Below are 14,271 nucleotides of genomic sequence, written 5' to 3' on the forward strand. Positions count from 1 at the left end.
CTTTATGTTTATCCCACGTATGTTTGAATTCCATTACTGTTTTCATTTCCACCACCTCCCGCGGGAGGGCATTCCAAGCATCCACTACTCTCTCTGTGAAAAAATACTTCCTGACATTTTTTCTTGAGTCTGCCCCCCTTCAATTTCATTTCATGTCCTCTCGTTCTACCGCCTTCGCATCTCCGGAAAAGGTTCGTTTGTGGATTAATACCTTTCAAATATTTGAACGTCTGTATCATATCACCCCTGTTTCTCCTTTCCTCCAGAGTATACATGTTCAGGTCAGCAAGTCTCTCCTCATACGTCTTGTAACGCAAATCCCATACCATTCTCGTAGCTTTTCTTTGCACCGCTTCAATTCTTTTTACATTCTTAGCAAGATACGGCCTCCAAAACTGAACACAATACTCTAGGTGGGGCCTCACCAACGATTTATACAGGGGCATCAACACCCCCTTTCTTCTGCTGGTAACACCTCTCTCTATACAGCCTAACAACCTTCTAGCCTTGTCACACTGTTTCGTCGCCTTCAAATCCTCAGATACTATCACCCCAAGATCCCTCTCCCCGTCCGTACTTATCAGACTCTCCCCACCTAACACATACATCTCCCGTGGATTTCTATTCCCTAAGTGCATCACTTTGCATTTCTTCGCATTGAATTTTAATTGCCAAACCTTAGACCATTCTTCTAGCTTCCGTGGGTCCTTTTTCATGTTTTCCACTCCCTCCGGGGTGTCCACTCTGTTACAGATCTTAGTATCATCCGCAAATAGGCAAACTTTACCTTCTAACCCTTCGGCAATGTCACTCACAAATATGAACAGAATCGGCCCCAGCACCAATCCTTGAGGCACTCCACTACTCACCTTTCCCTCCTCCGAGCGAATTCCATTCACTATCACCCTCTGGCGTCTGTCCGTCAACCAGTTCCTAATCCAGTTCACCACTTCGGGTCCTATCTTCAGCCCATCCAGTTTATTTAAGAGCCTCCTGTGGGGAACCGTGTCAAAAGCTTTGCTGAAATCTAAGTAGATTACGTCCATAGCTCATCCCTGATTCAATTCTCCTGTCACCCGATCAAAGAATTCAATGAGATTCGTTTGGCACGATTTCCACTGCATCAATTTGGAGGAGAGCTCTGTACTTTGGGCAAGCAACGTAGGATGAGCAGGGTGCTGTATTTTTGGCCAATCAGAATGGGTTGGGAGAGGCAGACTTGTGAATTGTCAGCTCAGAGCACTCCAGGTCAAGACAGGGGAAACTGGGAAGTGGATTTTGGCCACTTGATTAGCAGCTCTATCACTCTAATTTCAAGTACTTGACTTAGGTTAAGGTTAGTGCACAAGTTCCTTCTTAGATACAGAAACTGTCCACCACCTGCTTGATTAAAAAGAATTTTCAAGCACACTTTGATATCCTGCCTGTACATATTCCACTTTATGAATTGCTGTAGGTGTTTGTCTTTGGAACAATGCAAGCATTAAGAGGAGAACTAGAAGTAAATTTCAGAGAACGATATTGTACCCAACATGCCCTGTTCTGTGGTTGTATGCAGAAAACTAATCCATTCAGAGACTAATCTAGAAAGCATGCTTTACAAGAATCACATTTTCAATAAGTATGGAAGAGATGACGATGCCTTTATTCATAGGATTTAAGTGTGAGAATACAAAGAATTTTTGACCAGATATTCTCAGTGTGAAATATTATCTTTCTAACTCTTGTCTGCTTGCCTGTATAGAGAAATTCAGTTTAGGTACATCTTACTATTCTGGCAAATGTATTACTTTCCCAGGAGATACATTACTTTAAATTGGATGGCGATGTCTTTCCATCACCAAAGCAAAAAGCAGTAGACAATGCAATAGGTCAAATGTAAAGACCATAAAACCTGAGATGCCAAAGCTTGGGGGAAGAAGGATGCTGAGGGAGCTCCTGACATACTGCATATATATTACCTTGAAATGAGAAAGTCACAAGATGACACAAAGTAGACAAACATACTAGTTTATAGCCATTCATGTGTTTTGTGGTTGGGAAGAAAAAATATACTTCCTTGTGATCTATACCAGACCAGTCCAGACTAATGGGTTGTGTCCATCTACCAGCAGAAGCAGACAGAGAAAATAGTTCCAAGTGAACCGCCCCTTAAGTGTATCATGCAGCCTGGAATGTTCAGTATTTTCTGTCTCCTAGCGGATGGTGGATGGACCGTACAGCTGCTCTGGATTGCTGGCTAGTACCTCCTGTCCCAGATTCTTCTGGTGACAGTGCAGCCAGGGGTGTGCTGGTAGCCGTGTTGGGGCTAGTTTTAGATGATACTCGGTGGTCCTGAGTTCCTCATTTGCCAGCTAGGGTGATATCGAGTGACCCTGGTTCCCTCCCCTACCTCCCCTGTCTGTCTTTATAGCAGGGTGATGGTTGATTGTGGAATGGAGTAACTTGTGTCCCCTGTGGGGGTTCTTCTCTTCTGTGGTGATAGGTATATCTGAATTTCTGCCTCTGAGGTAAGCCTTTATTTATTCCTGTCACTAGTGAAGAAGATTGTTTAAAAAAAAAAAAAGAAGAAGAAGAAGAAACTTTGTTTGCCCTTCTTTCTCTTGCCTGCTACCTGATTTATTTTTAGTTAATTCTTCTCGGGGCCTCCTTTATTTTTGGTGGGTGCTGTCGTTGCATTTGGCTTCACTGCTCTGCTCTCTCAGGTTTTGTCAGGCCGTTTTGTTCCCTCGCAGTGTTTTTGCTCTTTCCCGCCTTTGGCAACATATTCTACGGGGCCGCTTGCAAAGTTTCTTTGAATTTCACTGGCCAGCATCTGATTCTGATCTTCGACCCTTCTGAGCTGGTACCAGCTGCTTTGATTTTTTTGTGGGGCACGGTTCGTGTCTGGATCACGAAACTCAGTTGTTTTTCTCCTCTTCACAGTCCTAGAAGGTGGCTGGTTCAGAGGGCAGCCCCGTTGCTGGAACTTGTACCTTTGCGGTTTGGAGGTCTTAGTCTGCCGTTTCCAAAGTGGGGGAAGTCTCTCGCTGGCTCTGTTCGGCTGCAGGCTTGGTCTTTTTAGTCCAGGGCTATTTTTTCTTTCCTGACAGCCTTTACGCAATTGTTGGTTGGTTCTTTTTCAGACCGTCCAGTCTCTGCTGCTTCAGGCATCTTGCTTGAGACGCCCCTGCTATTTGATTCTTGTTTTGGCAGCAGTTTCTCCTCCCTTCCTTAGGGAGGTTCTGATTCTGTCATCCCCGTGGATCCCTCCTGTCTGCTCTGGTTTGTCTGCAGGGTACTTTCCTTCTGGCGGGGGTCCAAGTTGCCCTGCTGTGCAACTGCTAGCTCATATCCCTCTTCTGAGTACCCTTGGAAGCGCCATTCTTGCCAGTCTTTTGCTTGGACTCATTTCAGTGTCCATTGACCCTGGTACAAAATAAGTACCTAAATATATGTAAACCGCTTTGAATGTAGTTGCAAAAACCTCAGAAAGGCGGTATATCAAGTCCCATTTCCCTTTCCCTTCCCTTTACGGGAATGTGCCTTTTTAGGACTAGTTTGCTACACCTCTTCCTTGCATTCCCTTGCTTTCGGGCAGGAATTTTAGCCTGGCACAGGCGGATTTTACCTTTTCTAGTTTCAGGCACCTCTCTCCTGGCACATTTGGCACTCCTTCCTTTTTCTGTAAGGGGCGCAGTTCTTTCCTGCTGAGCAGATCTATTGCTGTGCATCAGGATTATCGCCTCTTAGCTCTGTGCTTTTCTCTACTTTTCTGCAGGGAAGTGGCTCTGTTCTAGGTCTGAAGTTTGACTCTCCCTTAGCTGGTTTTTCCTCGATTTGGTGTCAGTGGACAGCTTCCTCTTTGTTCCTGGCCTGGCAAGAGTTTTTTCTTCCTCACTGCCTTACAGCTGCATTTTGCTCCCTATGGTCTGAAGATTCCAGATCTGTGGTGCTTACCTCCCTCTTGGCGGGAGTTCTTTCTCTACGTTGACTGCTGCTCCGTTTCGGTTGCCTAGGAGGGCGGTCATTGTGGCTCAGAGACCACTTGGGAGCTGAGAGTGTCTCTTGGGGCATGGGGCCTTCTCTTCTTGTAGTTTTAGTCCCTCAGGGCCAGGGGAGTGCAGTGCCAGGTCTGCATTTCCACAAGTTGTGCTCCTTTCTTGTAGGCCTCCTGGTAGTACCTTCTTCTCTGGCTGTTCCCTGGGGCTCCATCTATGCATTTTGCTTGTTGAGCACTGCTCCATCACTGCATTTGAGCACAGCTCCATCGCTGTATGTTGAGCATTGCTCCATCACTCTATGCTGAACACAGCTCCTATGTTGAGCACAGCTCCATCGCTGCATGTTGAGCGCAGCCCCATCGCTGCATGTTGAGCGCAGCCCCATTGCTGCATGTTGAGCGCAGCCCCATCGATACATGCTGAGCATAGCTTCATTGTTCCATGCATTTCCACCGTTCCATGTTGGGCACAGTTCCAGGTTGGCCTTATCTCCATCACTGTATGTTGAGGACAGTTCTATCATGGCATGTTGAGTGAAGTTCCTTCACTGCAACTTTTGCAACCTTTCATCTCTGCATGTTGAACGCAGCTCCATTGTCGCATGTTGAGTGTAGTTCTTTCTCTGCAGGTCTCAATGTGGGGCGCAGTCCTGTGTCTGCATGTAGAGCATGGCTCTATGTCCGCCTGTGGAACGCAGCTACTTGTCTGTGTGTGGCATGCAGCTCTCTCTCTCTGCATATAGAACACAGCTCCCTGTCTGCGTGTGAAGCGCAGCACCACCGCCTGTTGAGTGTAGCTCCATCTCTGTGTGTTTAGCACAACTCTTCTCTGTAGATCGGGCGCAGTTCCAGGGCAGTATGTGGAGCATGGCTCTGTGACTGCAGGTGCAGCACAGATTCATGTCTGCGTAGGAAGCATAGCTCCTTGTTGGCGTCTGGAGCACTGCTCCTTGCTGACGTCCGGAGCACTGCTCCTTGCTGACGTCCGGAGCGCAGTTCCTTGTTTGTGTATGGAAAGCAACTCCTTGTCTGCGTTTTATACACAGTTCCATCACTACTGCAGCTTCAGTTCTGCAGGTACCTCTAACATCCCGCTTTTTAAGTGGGGCACTGCTCTCTGTCTGTTACTCTCAGCTTCTTCTCTGCTTGTTCAATGCATTTCTATCTTTGCCAGAGGTGTGCAACTCCTTCTCTGTCCATGGTGCGTGGCTGTTTGTGTGCTTTGAGTGCAAATCCATTTGTTCTCGTTGAACACGGATCCTACTCTGCCTGATAAGCGCAGCTTCATTTCTGTCCTTTGAGCACAGTGTAGTCTCTGACTGTGGAGCGTATTTTTACCTTTGCCTGTTGGGCACTGTTTCACCTTGTCAGTCAATCCCAGCTCTTTTCTGCAGGTTGGATACAGTAACTACTAGGCAGCAGTAGCATGCCACAGTTTAGATTGCTAGATAAGGCTGCCTTGTCTCCAGTTAGCTACCATTCCTGTGGCACCTTTTCTTGCTGTAGACTCCTGGTGGCTGGCAAGAAGCTTCTCCATTACTGGAGTTTGAATTCTCTCTGCTCCTTTTGTGGCTTCTTGGCACCTTGGAGGTCTTTTCTCCACAATGTGGATCTCAACTCTCTTTCTTTTTGTCTCCTTTTGTTCTCTTGGCTCTGTTCTTTCATCCCTAAGTCCAGAGCGAGCTGTTTTAGGAGTACTCTCATTCTATGGTTGTACTTTGGTATGCTGCTGCCCTTTTCTACATGGTTCTCCTGGAGAGACTAGCGCTCCAGTTAGTTGGTTCTCTTGACTCTGGAGTCTCTTCTTGTTCTGTGGAGTTTGATTCTCTCACTAGGCGTGAGTCTGGATGATTCCTGGGCCTTGCTTCCTTTCTTCTATGAAGTGTGGCGCACTGTTTGGGGGTTGCATACTCCTAGTACTTGTTAGGGTCACTTCCTCCGACCATCTTGGACTCAACGCAGACCGGCAGGTTTGGGAGTTAGTCTTTGTCCTGCCAGGGTTCGGAGAAGTGGATCCTGGTCTAGGAGAGACAGTTCTTCTCCTTGTTGCTCGGATACGACTGTTGCCTTCCTTCCAAGGGGGGGTCCTTTGGCATGAGTATCTTTTGCTGCTTCTTTTGCTACTCTTGCAAAAAGGGTACATAATTTTTCTTTTGCTCGGGACATTTGTTTTACGTCCTATGGCTTCAGTTCCTTTTCTGGTGTCTAACTCTGTTCCATTTTTGTAGTCTGGTAGTTCGGATATTCAAATTCTTTTCTGCTGATCAGTTTTTTGCTGTGTGTATAGCTTTGTTGATTTTTCAACCTTCTGCATTCTTCTTTTCTCCCCCCACCCTTTGGGAAATTGCTTTGCTACATCCCATTAGTCTGGACTGGTCTGGTCTGGTATAGATGACAAGGAAGGAAAAATTATGATCTTCCCTGATAATTTTCTTTCCTTTAATCATACCAGACCAGTCCAAATGCCCTCCCTGGCTGAATTCTGTCAGAGTGTTGTTTCCTTTAGGTATCCCTGGCTGTTCCACGACACTTCAATACGCTGGGTTGTCCTACAGCACTGCCTAATTCATCTTCTCTATTCAATCTCCTTCCACTTGTTGTTGTGCCAGCTCTGTATGACTCCTGTTACTTGGGATCATGGAGTTCTTTCCCCGGATTCAGGGGTAGATCTCTATGTGCTTGAGCAAGCTCGGTATGGACCATTCCCTCCCACTTACTTTACTGTGAGGAGAGGTTGCAGTTGCCTTCGGCCAAACAGGAACAGTGAGGTTCTGCATATTGGCTCGAAGAGTGTGCCTGTTTGGTATTAACTGTGTTTTCTTCTAGAATTCAGAGCACCATTGCTTGGCTATTCGAAATACTGAACATTCCAGGCTGCACGATACCCTTAAGGGGCGGTTTACTTGGAACTATTTTCTGTCTCCTTCCGCTGGCAGATGGACACAACCCGTTAGTCTGGACTGGTCTGGTATGATTAAAGGAAAGAAAATTATCAGGTAAGAACATAACTTTTCCATAAGTAAAAAAACATATCTTTCAAGGAAAATGAAGATCTTTTTGGTATATGTGTAGGAATGGGAGTAGCCTTTCTTACCTGCGAATGTCAGCAATAGAAAGATCGGGGATGAACCTTTGAAGCTGCCTGACCTGGGCAGACAGGAAGAAGCCTCTGTACATTTCACCAATTCCAAACCACAAATTCTTCAACACCAGTTTACGAAGGCCTCTGAAAATCACAAATCAATTGGAATTTACCAGTAAGCACTGCCGGACTTTCACATGGCCCCTGATACTATCTGACTGTTCTGGCAATATGGACAGCAGGTCAGCCTATTTTGTAAGTAAACTGGATTCTCAAATGTAATATCTGATAAAGAAAGTCCAGAAAGCGGCATGGTGCTCAGCGCCAGGAGCAGGATAGTGATCAGCCTATGAAAGAACCCATGCAGCTGAGGGGAAAGAAAGAAAATCCAACAGAACAGCAAACTAAAGGCAGATTAGGGTATAAGTTAGGCAGAAGTAAAAGGATAGACTTTTAAATTACTTTTCACTAGAACAAGCTCAAGTAGGATGCACACCTTCTTCCTTCATTTATTATCCTGTGAAAGAGCTCAGCTTTAGTAACATTTGATATACTGCTTCTCATAAATTTCACATTTATTTCAATTCCTCAATAAACCCCATTTACAATCACAATTATAATTATTAAAGTTCTCCAATTCCCCTTTTCACAATTAAATAAACATTCTCCGAGGACAAGCAGGCTGCTTGTTCTCACTGATGGGTGACGTCCTTGGCAGCCCCTCCAATCGGAATCTTCCTAGCAAAGTCCTTTGCTAGCTCTCGCGCGCACCGCGCATGCGCGGCCGTCTTCCCGCCCGAAACCGGCTCGAGCCGGCCAGTCTTCTTTCGTCCGCACTCGGTACGGCTGTGTTTTTTGTCGTGTCGAGCCCCGGAGAGTCGACCTCGCGCGTCCGTTTTATATTGACGTGTTTTTCTTCGGAAAAGTTCTTTAAATTTGTCGGGAAGTGCTCCGAAAACCCCCTTGGGTCTCGTTTTCCCTTCCCGTATTTCCAGTTTTTGCCCCGGTAAGTTTTCTTTCGTCGTCGGGGTAGGCCTTCTTTCGGCCTCGGTCGAGATTTTTCTCCCTTAAAGTTTTGGTGCTCCAAATTCGTCATTTCGGATTTTGACTTCGCCGGCGCGATTTTTCCGCCCATGACATCGAAGCCTTCCAGCGGCTTCAAGAAGTGCACCCAGTGTGCCCGGGTAATCTCGCTCACTGATAGGCACTCTTCGTGTCTTCAGTGTCTGGGGGCCGAGCACCGTCCCCAGAACTGCAGTCTGTGTTCCCTGTTACAAAGGCGGACTCAAGTAGCGAGATTAGCCCAGTGGAACGTTTTGTTCTCGGGCTCTTCGTCGGCATCGGCACCGGGGTCATCGTGTGCATCGACGTCATCAGCGTCCAGACCTTCATCCTTGGCTGCCAGTGCATCGAGTGCATCGAGGCATCGGCCCTCTGCATCGGCGCCGAGACATCGGATAGCTGCATCGACGTCGGTGGTACCGGGACCTCGTCTCCTGATGTCGTCGGACGGTGGTGCATCGAGTGGAGTGCAGGTGAGGGCTGTCCATTCCCCTGCTGGTGGCGGTGAGCCCTCGGGTGGGTCTCCTCCTACCCTGAGGGCTCCTGCGGTACAGCCCCCCCGGGATCGACCCTCTTCGGTCTCGGCCCCGAGGAAGCGACGGATGGATTCTACGTCCTCCTCGTCGGTGCCGGGGAGCTCCGGTGACATGCTTCGGAAGAAGTCGAAGAAGCATCGACACCGGTCCCCTCCCCGTGTCGGCACCGAGAGCTCTGGGTCGCCGAGGGAGTCGGCACCCAGCAGGCATCGGCACCGAGAGGACCGCTCACCCTCTGTTCAGGAGGTGTCGATGCGCTCCACTCTGGACAACCCGGAACAGCCTCCACGCCCGGAACAGGTTCTGACATCGACGCCTGCATCGACCTCTATGCCTTTCTCTGCAGCCGCTCTGAACGAGAGCCTCCGGGCCGTTCTCCCAGAGATTCTGGGAGAGCTGTTGCGCCCTACCCCTCCGGTACCGGCGGTGCTTGCGCCTCCGGTACCGTCGAGCGTGGCGCCGGCTGGCCCATCGTCCGGGGTGAGGTCCCCGACGTCGGTACCGCGTGCGGTGCCGACTGCGGCCACCTCCCAGGAGGGCTCCCCGACTACGTCGGCGGAGGGAGCTTCGCCGATGCGGGCGAGGGAGTCTACCTCTCGACGCCCCCATCGTGGACGTGGCTCCACAGAGTCGAGCCGGGCGCGGTTGCAGACGCAGGTCCGTGAACTTGTGTCTGACACCGAGGGTGAGGCCTCGTGGGAAGAAGAAGAAGACCCCAGATATTTCTCTGACGAGGAGTCTGAGGGTCTTCCTTCTGATCCCACTCCCTCTCCTGAAAGACAGCTTTCTCCTCCCGAGAGTCTGTCTTTTGCTTCCTTTGTCCGGGAGATGTCTACGGCCATCCCCTTCCCGGTGGTTGTGGAGGACGAGCCCAGGGCTGAAATGTTTGAGCTCCTGGACTATCCTTCTCCACCTAAGGAAGCGTCCACTGTTCCCTTGCACCATGTCCTGAAAAAGACATTGCTTGCGAACTGGACCAAGCCACTAAGTAATCCCCACATCCCCAAGAAGATCGAGTCCCAGTACCGGATCCATGGGGACCCAGAGCTGATGTGCACCCAGTTGCCTCACGACTCTGGAGTTGTGGATCTGGCCCTAAAGAAGGCTAAGAGTTCTAGGGAGCATGCTTCGGCGCCCCCGGGCAAAGACTCTAGAACCTTAGACTCCTTTGGGAGGAAGGCCTACCATTCTTCTATGCTCGTGGCCAAGATTCAGTCTTACCAGCTCTACACGAGCATACACATGCGGAATAATGTGCGGCAGTTGGCGGGCTTGGTTGATGCTCTTCCCCCCGAGCAAGCCAAGCCTTTTCAGGAGGTGGTCAGGCAGCTGAAGGCGTGCAGAAAATTCCTGGCCAGAGGAGTGTATGACACTTTTGATGTTGCGTCCAGGGCCGCTGCTCAAGGTGTGGTGATGCGCAGGCTCTCATGGCTGCGTGCCGCCGACCTGGAGAATAGACTCCAGCAGCGGATTGCGGACTCGCCTTGCCGTGCGGACAATATTTTTGGAGAGAAAGTCGAACAGGTGGTAGAGTCTCTCCACCAGCGGGACACCGCATTCGACAAGTTCTCCCGCCGGCAGCCTTCAGCTTCTACCTCTACAGGTAGACGATTTTTCGGGGGAAGGAAGACTGTTCCCTATACTTCTGGTAAGCGTAGGTACAATCCTCCTTCCCGACAGCCTGCGGCCCAGGCTAAGCCCCAGCGCGCTCGCTCTCGTCAGCAGCGTGCGACTCAGCAAGGCCCCGCGGCTCCCCAGCAAAAGCAAGGGGCGAGCTTTTGACTGGCTCCAGCAGAGCATAGCCGACATCCAAGTGTCAGTGCCGGGCGACCTGCCAGTCGGAGGGAGGTTAAAAGCTTTTCACCAAAGGTGGCCTCTCATAACCTCCGATCAGTGGGTTCTGCAAATAGTCCGGCAAGGATACACCCTCAATTTGGCCTCCAAACCTCCAAATTGTCCGCCGGGAGCTCAGTCTTACAGCTTCCAGCACAAGCAGGTACTTGCAGAGGAACTCTCCGCCCTTCTCAGCGCCAATGCGGTCGAGCCCGTGCCATCCGGGCAAGAAGGGCTGGGATTCTATTCCAGGTACTTCCTTGTGGAAAAGAAAACAGGGGGGATGCGTCCCATCCTAGACCTAAGGGCCCTGAACAAATATCTCGTAAAAGAAAAGTTCAGGATGCTTTCCCTGGGCACCCTTCTCCCCATGATTCAGCAAAACGATTGGCTATGCTCTCTGGACTTGAAGGATGCCTACACACACATCCCGATACTGCCAGCTCACAGACAGTATCTGCGATTTCAGTTGGGCACACGCCACTTCCAGTACTGTGTGCTACCCTTTGGGCTCGCCTCTGCGCCCAGGGTGTTCACAAAGTGCCTAGCTGTAGTAGCAGCGGCACTTCGCAGGCTGGGAGTGCATGTGTTCCCATATCTCGACGATTGGCTGGTGAAGAACACATCCGAGGCAGGAGCCCTGCAGTCCATGCAGATGACTATTCGCCTCCTGGAGCTACTGGGGTTTGTGATAAATTATCCAAAGTCCCATCTTCTCCCAGTGCAGAAACTCGAATTCATAGGAGCTCTGCTGGATTCTCGGACGGCTCGCGCCTATCTCCCAGAGGCGAGGGCCACCAACTTGTTGTCCCTCGTCTCGCGGGTGCGAGCGTCCCAGCAGATCACAGCTCGGCAGATGTTGAGATTGCTGGGCCACATGGCCTCCACAGTTCATGTGACTCCCATGGCCCGTCTTCACATGAGATCTGCTCAATGGACCCTAGCCTCCCAGTGGTATCAGGCTGCTGGGGGTCTAGAAGACGTGATCCACCTGTCCACGAGTTTTCTCGAATCCCTCTATTGGTGGACAATCTGGTCCAATTTGACTCTGGGACGTCCTTTCCAAATTCCTCAGCCACAAAAAGTGCTGACAACGGATGCTTCTCTCCTGGGATGGGGAGCTCATGTCGATGGGCTTCACACCCAAGGAAGCTGGTCCCTCCAGGAACGCGGTCTACAGATCAATCTCCTGGAGCTGCGAGCGATCTGGAACGCTCTGAAGGCTTTCAGAGATCGGCTGTCCCATCAAATTATCCAAATTCAGACAGACAACCAGGTTGCCATGTACTACATCAACAAGCAGGGGGGCACCGGATCCCGCCCCCTGTGTCAGGAAGCCGTCAGCATGTGGCTCTGGGCTCGCCGTCTCGGCATGGTGCTCCAAGCCACATATCTGGCAGGCGTAAACAACAGTCTGGCCGACAGACTGAGCAGGATTATGCAACCTCACGAGTGGTCGCTCAACTCCAGAGTGGTGCGCCAGATCTTCCAAGCGTGGGGCACCCCCTTGGTGGATCTCTTCGCATCTCGAGTGAACCACAAAGTCCCTCAGTTCTGTTCCAGGCTTCAGGCCCACGGCAGACTGGCATCGGATGCCTTCCTCCTGGATTGGGGGGAGGGCCTGCTGTATGCTTATCCTCCCATTCCTCTGGTGGGGAAGACTTTGTTGAAACTCAAGCAAGACCGAGGCACCATGATTCTGATTGCTCCTTTTTGGCCGCGTCAAATCTGGTTCCCTCTTCTTCTGGAGTTATCCTCCGAAGAACCGTGGAGATTGGAGTGTTTTCCGACCCTCATCACGCAGGACGAAGGGGCTCTTCTGCATCCCAGCCTCCGGTCCCTGGCTCTCACGGCCTGGATGTTGAGAGCGTAGACTTTGCCTCTTTGGGTCTGTCAGAGGGTGTCTCCCGCGTCTTGCTTGCTTCCAGGAAAGATTCCACTAAGAGGAGTTACTTCTTTCTGTGGAGGAGGTTTGCCGTCTGGTGTGACAGCAAGGCCCTAGAACCTCGCTCTTGTCCTACACAGACCCTGCTTGAATACCTTCTGCACTTGTCTGAGTCTGGTCTCAAGACCAACTCTGTAAGAGTTCACCTTAGCGCAATCAGTGCATACCATTACCATGTGGAAGGTAAGCCGATCTCAGGACAGCCTTTAGTTGTTCGCTTCATGAGAGGTTTGCTTTTGTCAAAGCCCCCTGTCAAGCCTCCTACAGTCATGGGATCTCAATGTCGTTCTCACCCAGCTGATGAAACCTCCTTTTGAGCCACTGAATTCCTGCCATCTGAAGTACTTGACCTGGAAGGTCATTTTCTTGGTGGCAGTTACTTCAGCTCGTAGAGTCAGTGAGCTTCAGGCCCGGGTAGCCCAGGCCCCTTACACCAAATTTCATCATAACAGAGTAGTCCTCCGCACTCACCCTAAGTTCTTGCCAAAGGTTGTGTCGGAGTTCCATCTGAACCAGTCAATTGTCTTGCCAACATTCTTTCCCCGTCCTCATTCCTGCCCTGCTGAACGTCAGCTGCACACACTGGACTGCAAGAGAGCATTGGCCTTCTACCTGGAGCGGACACAGCCCCACAGACAGTCCGCCCAATTGTTTGTTTCTTTTGACCCCAATAGGAGGGGAGTGGCTGTAGGGAAACGCACCATATCCAATTGGCTAGCAGATTGCATTTCCTTCACTTACGCCCAGGCGGGGCTGGCTCTTGAGGGTCATGTCACGGCTCATAATGTTAGAGCCATGGCTGCGTCGGTAGCCCACTTGAAGTCAGCCACTATTGAAGAGATCTGCAAAGCTGCGACGTGGTCATCTGTCCACACATTCACATCTCATTACTGCCTGCAGCAGGATACCCGACGCGACAGTCGGTTTGGGCAGTCAGTTCTTCAGAACCTGTTTGGGCTTTAGGATCCAACTCCACCCCCCGAGGGCCCCGTTTGTTCTGTTCCAGGCTGCACTCTCAGTTAGTTGGTAAATTTTTTAGGTCAATCTCAGTTATGTCCTCGCCGTTGCGAGGCCCAATTGACCATGGTTGTTGTTTTGAGTGAGCCTGGGGGCTAGGGATACCCCATCAGTGAGAACAAGCAGCCTGCTGTCCTCGGAGAAAGCGAATGCTACATACCTGTAGAAGGTATTCTCCGAGGACAGCAGGCTGATTGTTCTCACAAACCCGCCCGCCTCCCCTTTGGAGTTGTGTCTTCCCTTGAAGTGTATTGTCTTGCTACATACTGGACTGGCCGGCTCGAGCCGGTTTCGGGCGGGAAGACGGCCGCGCATGCGCGGTGCGCGCGGGCGCGCGAGAGCTAGCAAAGGACTTTGCTAGGAAGATTCCGATTGGAAGGGCTGCCGAGGACGTCACCCATCAGTGAGAACAATCAGCCTGCTGTCCTCGGAGAATACCTTCTACAGGTATGTAGCATTCGCTTTCTCTTTACCATTTGCTCTGTAGTCTGGACTGACAGGTGCAGCAGTAACTGGGAAGGTTAGAACAAATATCAATTAGCAGAAAAGGCAATCAGTACTGTGTGCTCCCCTTTCACACTGGTGCGGCCCCAGTACCATTACCTCCCGCATGATCTGGTGCGGGAGGTAATGGTGCTGGGGCCGCTTGATAACAGTGATAATAATATGATCGGATTTGATATTAGCTTTGAAGTAAGTATACATAAGAAATCAAATACGTTAGCGTTTAACTTTAAAAAAGGAGACTATGATAAAATGAGAAGAACGGTGAAAAGAAAACTTAGAGGAGAGACTGCAAGGGTCAAAAATTTAC

At 50.3% G+C, this 14,271-nt stretch overlaps 1 protein-coding gene across 2 annotated transcripts in view; it reads right to left on the reverse strand.

The window, feature by feature from the left end:
* L2HGDH (L-2-hydroxyglutarate dehydrogenase) overlaps positions 1-14,271 on the reverse strand; it is a 73,912-nt gene that overhangs the window by 12,525 nt on the left and 47,116 nt on the right. For both annotated transcript variants that reach the window (XM_030215335.1, XM_030215336.1), the window contains exon 9: positions 7,077-7,208. In XM_030215335.1, the coding sequence (XP_030071195.1) occupies positions 7,077-7,208 (132 nt within the window). The remainder of the gene's footprint in view (positions 1-7,076; positions 7,209-14,271) is intronic.

Source organism: Microcaecilia unicolor, chromosome 9 (assembly GCF_901765095.1).
Source record: "Microcaecilia unicolor chromosome 9, aMicUni1.1, whole genome shotgun sequence".
NCBI lineage: Eukaryota > Metazoa > Chordata > Amphibia > Gymnophiona > Siphonopidae > Microcaecilia > Microcaecilia unicolor.